Below are 8,736 nucleotides of genomic sequence, written 5' to 3'. Positions count from 1 at the left end.
ATAATGTTCCATTTCTCTACAAAAGCTCAATATTAATTAATGATAGTTTTACCAGTGAAATAACCTCTTTATAAGCTCACAACTTCAAACGAAGGAAATATCTTTGCTTTTTATTGCTTTGTTGTATTTATAAAATGATCATAATATATATTTGGCCATTCTTAATGGGTGGTTGCATGAAGAGGGTAACCGACTAATGCCCGAATTGTTATCTTTAGCTTTGTGGAACGTTCCCCCCTCCCCCTCTGCCCTTTTTTAAAATGGAATATCTCTGCTAAAGTAGCAGAGCTGGTAACTTGAGTTTGTTCATTAGGTGCGATGCACTCTAGGTAATTACTCTTTTTTTTAAAAAAACCAAACACTATTGTTTGAAAAATCTTAAGCATATTTACAGAATTTATATAAGGTGTTTCTTTTTTTCCCATCCCCTTTAGACCAACCTATGATGACATGCCACTCCCCATCACTCCAGAGGCTGCTAGGATTGCTCGCCTGTCCGCAGAAGAGATGGAGAAAAAGAGGAACAGAGACGATCAGGAGATTTCCAGCAAAGATCAGGAGTCCATTGGTGAAATATGCTCTTCTGCTCCATGCCTGTCTCATGAGAGCACAAAGAACACTTCTGTAACACAAGCATTTATTCAAAAACTAGAAAGAGGGCAGGAACATGTTATAAGAATATCCCAGCAGTCTATGGGCATTTGTAGCAATGAGAAATGGGATACCCTGAAAGGTGGTCAAATTGCAAATCATAGCCGTGAAGGCCAGTTTACAGCTGTGAGCCCTGTACCTCAGCGTTTTTCTGTCAGTCCTTTAATCCATAGTTCTTCTGTTAATCATAAAACAGGAAAAAATGTTAGGAATTTGGCAGCATCAAATCTGATTCCGCGTAGTGGATGTGATAAAACAGGAATGGAGGTATGCAACAGTGATGTGTTACTGAACCCATGCTTGAATCCTGCTCCGGCACTGGTTCACCCAAAATGCCCCTCAGTTTCTCAACAGAATCCTATGTGCAGCCACAGCCATTCTTTATGTATTACCTCAGGTCAATCTCTCTCAAAACGAGATGGTTTAGAAACTCAGGATGAAACTTTGGTGTCTGATTTCCATCTCAGGGATACTGTGGGTATCAGCAACTCCCTAGATCTTGGGACATCCCCACAACTAGCAAGATGCAAAAACGTGAAGACAAACAGAGGTGATGAAAGTTCAGTGGATAAAACTATTGAAGATGTTATTTTGAAATACTGCCATGGAACTACGTCTGAAGAAATTTCTTTCAAAGGGGAGAATAATCCCTGTTTAACTTTTTCATCACTTCTGGACCATACTCATTTAGAGGGTTCTGAAATGAGTTTTGACTGTGATGCACCTATTCAGGCAGGAACAGACTTACCCAAGGCAGCTAGAAAAGATATAGAACTCCTAAAAGAGGTCCAAATAAGTTTGCAAGATAAAGACTATGGAACACAGCTCTCTTCTGTTTTAAAAAGTGAGTCAGTAGAGAAAATGGAAGCAGTGAAACAGGATGTTGTAGTTCATACTGAAGAACCAGTTCTTCCAGCTCTGCCTCATGTGCCTCCTTCTTTTGTGGGAAAGACTTGGTCTCAAATAATGTATGAAGATGATATAAAAATTGAAGAACTTGTGCGTGATTTCAGGGAAGGTCGTTTTCGCTGCTACTTTGACAGTGAATCCTCAGCCAACTGTACAGGGAAGAGAATGAAGAAAAAAAAGCAGAAGGATGAAAAAAAGAACAATATTGTTGAGGGTAATAGAACAGAAAGTGCATTGGTTAAAGCATTGCCAGAATTTAATGATGCTTTAAGTGGTGGCTCTGATTTTGATAACCCATCTTTAGCCTCAGATACACTATGCAACCCACAAATTCTTAAAATGCCTAGGAAAAGGACATGGCGCCTGGCTTCAAGATGCCAGGTGGTTAAAGTCAGCCATGGCACCCAAACAAGTCTATTGAACTACCCTGTAGCAAAAAGAAAAATGTCTAGAAGGGAATCTGATCCAGCTGATCAGAAAGCAAGCATCGTGTGGCCGGAGAATGAAAAAACTCCAAACATGAAAACTAGACTATGTGCCCTTAAACTTCCAGAATCCTATAGCAAGATTATGAGTCCTGTACAGCCCAAGACAGTGGTGTATGTACTTTCGTGCCCAGAGATAAAACAGTGTAAAGGTAAACCTATAGATATTCCCCAAATGAGGAAAAATCGTAACTCCACAGATAGCAAGGACTCTGTAAGGTATAAATACAAACAGTGTTCTTTTAAGTATTATGACCCACTGACAAATCGAATTCTGAAAACACCTCCAAAGAGTACAGTTGGAGAAAAGGCCAAAAAGCCCTCCCATGTTCGACAGCTTTTCAGAAGTCTCAACTTTGATGCAAACATGAGGAAACTAGCAGATGCACAGAGAGAAAGCACGCCATCAAAGTCACTCAATTGGCCAGACTTCTATAGTTCATCTTCAGCATCTTTCCTGCCAGATCCAGGTAAAGGGAGTGATGCAGCATCAAGTCAAAAGGCAGATGGATCTTCTGTTTCCACAGAAAGAACAGATTGTCTGGTATCTGGTCAGTCTGAGAACTCTTTTAAACACCTGATCATTTCACCTTTGAACTCTCACCAGTCTGCGGTAGAAGGAGATAGTAGATTAACTCCATTTTACAGTAGAGTTACCAAAACTCCTCTGACCTCCATCAGGAGTGAGCGGTTAGAGAGGGAGAATCCAAAGGTGATATGGAAGAGAAAAGACGGCACTAATAAAGAACCATTTTTTTCCAAAAAGGCTGCAGCACCTATGTCTGTCAGATGTACTGTTGGGAGGAGAGGAAACAGAGTAACTGCAGGCAAACAAAATTCCAGAACTAAAAAACAGCAAAAAGAGGGGATGCGAAGGAAACTTCGTCCTCGTGCCCAGAAATCTTCTGCTTTCTCCATCCATAGGTGCCAGACAAGGAAAACTACAGTGGGAAAGCACCTTAAGAAAGAAAAGCCTGATGCTAAAAAATTAAAGGTGAGGAGGAAACCCAAAAGGACCTTTCTGAACTCAACAGTTGTCACAGGGATTCCTGAAAAGAGGCAGAAAGTCACATCGGAATCTTTTCCCAAGAAGCCAGAGCGAGCTTCTTCCAAAGTTAGGAACTGGGAAGTAAGTGGAGATCGGGGTCACCCTAGCACTGTGAACCAGCCCTCTAGAAGAACTTCTGCTGTACCGTTACTTCGAAACTGTCTTGTTCTACCAGGTGAGAGCTAGCTACCAAAAGAGCTTTTTTATTTTTAATAGCCAGCACCTGGAAAAAGATTGAGGAAAAGGAGAGGGAACAAAAGGAGGTCATAGACAAAGCAGTTGAAGTGCTAGAGCTGCAGAAAGTGCAAAGCCAGTCTAATGTGAAACAAGTACAACTGTAAACTTGGCTCTTGTTCCTGGAATATGGGGACGTAATGTATTGCACTGGTCTACTGTGTAAAGCTGCAGAAGTTGTGCATTTGAGTTAAAAAGCACTTAGAATCCTATTTACTAGACTTCACCTGTACGTCAGAAAAATGAGCTTGAATAGTATCATATTGTTTTTGTGGTATTATCAGTGCGTAATAGTGCACTATAATAAGGTAAATTAGAAGCTGTATTAATTAATTGTGCCTATTCTCATTTTTCCACGTAATTCTAAAGTGCAAAAAATGGCTCAGTTGTTATGCTAGAAATTAAATGAAGATACATTAATCTGGGCTGAATTCTGTGTATGTATTTTGCGTTTGTGTATATGCACACCTCCTTCAACACGTAATATATATTTGCCTATGGAGTGGCATTAAAATTAATACAGTATGATACAATTCAGATCAGTTCAGTGCTTTCTTGAAATGAAATGTAATTGTACATGTTTTCATATTGACTTTTTTCCCTGAAACCATGTCCAAAGCAGTTATTTTGTACAAAAAGTCACTGCGGGCTCTCATCAAGCAATAATGGACCATGCCAGTAAGGAAATATGTCTCTCTAGGGCACTATTCAAATGGTGGTGGTTAAAGTGAAGTCTCAAATTCCAAAAGAAATATAGGCTTAGGGTTTGGGTTGGGTTGTTGGTTTTTGGTTTTTTTTTTTCTCTTTTTAAATGGCTTATTGATTAAGTTTATAGGTGAATTTCACATTCCTTAGTGGGGGGATGGCAAAATTATAATACAAACAAATAGCAGTGAGTTGTTCTAGAATTTCAACCTTAAATTTGAGTTTCTGTGCTTTTTTGATTTTAATTGGGTGTACTGTTGGTTACATTTTTATGTACTATAGTTGAAACTTTCTTTTTAAACTTCCAGTAAAATATTTAAATAAACCTAAAGCAGCATCCATCTAAATGTATTAGAGTTCAAGTATCTGTTAAACAGGTATTTAAATATCTGTTTAAAAATATTTAGTTGAATTAAAATTATATTCCATAGTGATTCATGTTTGGCCACTGATGCTCTAACTACTGTGATTTTATGGCAAAAAATACCATATTGTTTTGGTTTAGTTTTTTCAGGGTTTTTTTAATAGTTATGATGACAGCTTATTTAATGTGTTTAGGAGACATAAACCCCAGTCTTGCAGATGTTTCTATGCTTTAAAATCCAAGATTAATTGTTCATTTGTATTAAGCATATAGTTAAACATCATCACAATCAGGGCTCTGGTTTGTAAATCTGCAATTTGGTATATTATATTATCTATCTTACTTTAAAGGTTTTTGAAACATAGAAAAGAGCAGACCCTGCTCTCTCTGCCATTGAATATGATATCTGTGTGTTTTCCCTTGAAAAAACAAAATCATTCTTGATTCATTTTCTGAAGTGTCAAGGGTTGCTGGTTTGGATTGAGATAAAGGTGGACTTCAAAATGTTTTACTTTAATATACAGTATCTGAAGGAAATATAAAAGCTGTCACCATAATCCATTGTTCAAAAAATATTTTGGGGATTTTTCTAATGTATGTGCATATTTCCCAGGATAAATAAAAGATGTGCATGTACTTAAGCCAGCTGGAAACTAAGTTCCTTTACGAGTCAAATATGGTCTGACAGATTTTTGAAATTTTTTTAAATTTATTTTATTTTTGAAATGAAAGTTGATTTCTATGGATGAATTTTCCTATGGTTGTCAGTAGACACAGAATCTTATGACCATATGGCAAGTCACTGGAAAATGAAGGGTTATAATATGAGTTCTTACAGCCCTCTTAACTAATTGTGCCTGTATAATTTAATATTTTGTCTAATATAAAACTGATTTTTTTAAAGCAAAGTTTTAAAGGAATGGTTTTTATAGAAAGGCTAATTTTTAGATAAAGCAAAAGAAGATTTTTAAATAGTTTGTTTTAAAGCAAAGCTTTAAATTAACTCTATAGATAAGTCCCGTTCTAACATATTTTTATGATACAAGAATGTTTTCCTATCTAACTTCTTCCATCTTATTTTTTGCAATATTGTACACATGAAGAGCATGAATTGTTTTGTGTGTGAATAAGGTTTAATGCACATTGTACTTCAAGATCACTACTGCATATTTGTTTACAGCCAAAAATACTGTTCTCCATACTCATTCATTGCAAGCTTGTGTTTCTCCAGCACACAACTTTTCCTTGAAACCTTGAGTAATAAAAATATCTTGAGGACTATAGAATGACTAATATTTTTAGCCTGTAATGTCTTTTTTTTGTAAATAATAGACCCCCTTGTCAGGGTGTTTTTTTAAAAAGAAAAGTGTATTATTTAAATAAAAGTGTAAGTAGCTATATATTTTCCTTAAAAAAAAAAAAAAAACAAACACCAAGAAGTATGAAAAGTAACAATTAAAAAAAAAAAAAAAGATTTGGGGTACAAGTCTGGAAACGTTTCTGTGGTTGACAGTGTCAAAAAAGATTTACTGTAAGCTTGGGTGTTATTGTATGCCTCACTTCTGACTGTTTAGACACCTCTTCTGTGCATGCTCAGTGACTACTAGGAAAAAGAGGGGAGATTGTGATGTGAGAAGTAAATGTAGAAGCTGCTTTGGGAAGAGAATTGGTGAAGATATGTGCAAAACAAAAAATTGCAGAGACACTCAAAATATCATGTGCATGAAGGAGAAAAGACGTTTTCTGGGGTCTTTAGGAATTAGTCAAACACTTCCCTATTACAGAAATGATACAGATTCTGCTGCCATTATTGAATAGCATGTTGTTTCATTAGCAGCATGGCTGAAACTTTGAAACATGATTGTGAAGTCTACACCAATGGAAGACTTCAGAGCTGAAATACTTTCTCACTGAAATTGATGGGAGGGTTGGTCGGTTTGGGATGGGTTTTTTTATTTTTTTTGTTTTTTAACATTGGTGGATAAAAATGTTTGTCAGTATGTTTGCATGTCTTAATCTAGAGAAGCAAGAAAAAGTAACTGGATTAAAGAGGAATAAAGTCATGCCTTTTGAATCTAATTGGCAGCAGTTAGATGCAGGATATTTTATAATAGTTGAGAAAAATGTTATCATTTCTTCTTCCATGCATGTGTAATTTTGACCTTCTGCAAGTTCATACTTAGGTTTTTTATACAGTTCACAGTTTAAAAAAAGTCTCCTCCCCCAAAGTACTAATTCAACCTTTTAAAACAATCTCATTCTAAGCAGCTTGATTTTTACTATTTACTTCTATTGTGAACCTTGAGTGTCACCCAGACTCATACTGTGCCAGGTGCTAACCAAACATAGACTAGCAAGTCCCCAAAACTTTAGATGTCTAATGCTAGCATTAGACATTCCTTTTCTGATAGGGTTTTTTGCTTTCTAGTTCTTTCTGACAAGTTTGCATCCAATGTTGTAATTGTAGTATGAAAGTGCTTCTCTCTGGGACTCAGATAAAATGAGGCATTTAGTTGTATTTATGATGAGACTATGACTTAATCTGAAGTTGTGTTTAAGTTTCATGCTAAATTTGTGCCCAAATTAGAACACGTGTTTTTGTGGTTTTCATCTTGTCTTAATTGGTCATGTATTTTGCAATACTCTTGCTTGATGCTGTAATTTTTTATCTGCTTCTCTGTCTCTGCTGTCTGTGGTCATTTGACACAATGTGAGTTTGTAAGAATACATTGATATTACAAACTTGTCCAGTGCTACTGCTGGATGTTCTTTCTTTTTATCTTCAGCTCATTTAATTTCAGATTTATTGTTTCCATGTTTTTCCTCAGTCATGCATTTGGATTTTTTTTTATGTTGTGAAGAGCTAGATCACAGGACGGGATATTCTGTTTGGAAGCAAATTGGTGACAGGTAACAGAAGTGCATGGTGTCCTGATCTGAAGTGTAGAGGACAAGATGCTATATGTGCTCCTGTGCTTGGGAGTCTGCTTACTTCATTGAGTAGTGCGAAACGGGAGTGGGATGATGATTCTTGATTTCTTTAGCTGTCTTCCTTTCGCTTTCACCTAGGGTAACTCTGCCTGAGAATGGAGTAATCCGAATTCATACTTATTCTGAGATAGAACAGTAGTGTTTCAACTGTTGATGTTTTGGGGACAGATAGGAAAAGTAAAATGTAGCTCACTTGCTAGTGCAGTTAAAATCCCAGAATTTTTGTCTTTAATGATTTACCTGCTATGAACTACAGCATTCCTGATAATCTTTTTCAGAAAACTTTGTAGTAGCATCGGTCTGAGCATGCCCAGAAGCAAAGGTTTTGTTCCTTGTTTGCTTATGTTTTGCAGTTATGAATTTATTCATTCCTTCAGCAGAACAAATGTTGTTTTAATAAAATAAAGACTGACTTTGCATTTTTGTAGTTTCTTTATTCGTGAAGCGGAATTTAACTTGAAACTGTTTGCTATAATTTGTTGTGAAAAGAACACAGAACGCTATGGAATAAGCTACTACTTTGAAGAAGGCCAGTCATAATTTAAACAGCTGCTCACAACTGTATGATATCTTGACCCAGTGAAGTCTTCTGTTGACTTCAGTGAAGCCAAGATTCATCCCCTCCTGTGGCAACTGAAACAATGATATCCTAGGATGGCATTGAAAAAGCATCAGATGTATTTGAGGTGTCTAATTGCATTTTGGCAGCAGGAAACCAAGAAGCACCAACCACACGGCAAGCCAGATCCCTGCAGAACTTACTTATGAACGGGTTTTTTTTCAGAATGTGCACTTAATAAATGGGGGCAGGGGCTGGAAGTATAATGTTAAGTAGCTTTCTATTTTATGCAGAATGGATTGGCTTCTCTGTAATCATAGACCAAATCAATCCTGATTACGACCATACAGTGCATGCAGAACTGTCTTCACAGCTGTGTGCAAAAATACTTTTAAGAAATTTTTCTGGTAAATAGAATACTGGAATACCTTGAACAATAGAATACCCTGTGTAGAATACCTTATTTTTTAAATTTAGTAGTTATTTGCTGTTTGTAATGGTGCCTGTTTTAAACCAGCATGATGTTTTGCAGGAGCAATGCACACAGATGTGTCAGTTTGGATCAATAAATGGCTGACAGGCATAGGTATATTTTTTCCTGAGGCCTCAATATGTCATAAAATTTCAGGACACGCTTTGCAGTTTTCAACCCATACTTGAAGATAGCTATGTATTACGTAGTTGGCTGAATGAAGTTACTACTGTGCTGTCAATAATTCATTAAAGATATAAAGGATTGTTCAACCATCTAAATATTTAGTTACAAACATGGTACTGTAATCAAATTTTA

At 36.5% G+C, this 8,736-nt stretch overlaps 1 protein-coding gene across 1 annotated transcript in view; it reads left to right on the top strand.

The window, feature by feature from the left end:
* The window catches only part of ZDBF2 (zinc finger, DBF-type containing 2), a 14,521-nt gene extending 8,757 nt beyond the window's left edge, over positions 1 to 5,764 (top strand). Inside the window, exon 6 of the mRNA XM_009332063.1 lies at positions 435 to 5,764. Within this exon, the coding sequence (XP_009330338.1) occupies positions 435 to 3,279 (2,845 nt within the window). The 3' untranslated portion in view covers positions 3,280 to 5,764. The remainder of the gene's footprint in view (positions 1 to 434) is intronic.
* Positions 5,765 to 8,736: the final 2,972 nt, after the last annotated feature.

Source organism: Pygoscelis adeliae, unplaced genomic scaffold (assembly GCF_000699105.1).
Source record: "Pygoscelis adeliae isolate BGI_AS28 unplaced genomic scaffold, ASM69910v1 Scaffold160, whole genome shotgun sequence".
NCBI lineage: Eukaryota > Metazoa > Chordata > Aves > Sphenisciformes > Spheniscidae > Pygoscelis > Pygoscelis adeliae.
Note: the sequence above shows the minus strand (reverse complement) of the source record. Positions and strands in the feature narration are given on the sequence as shown.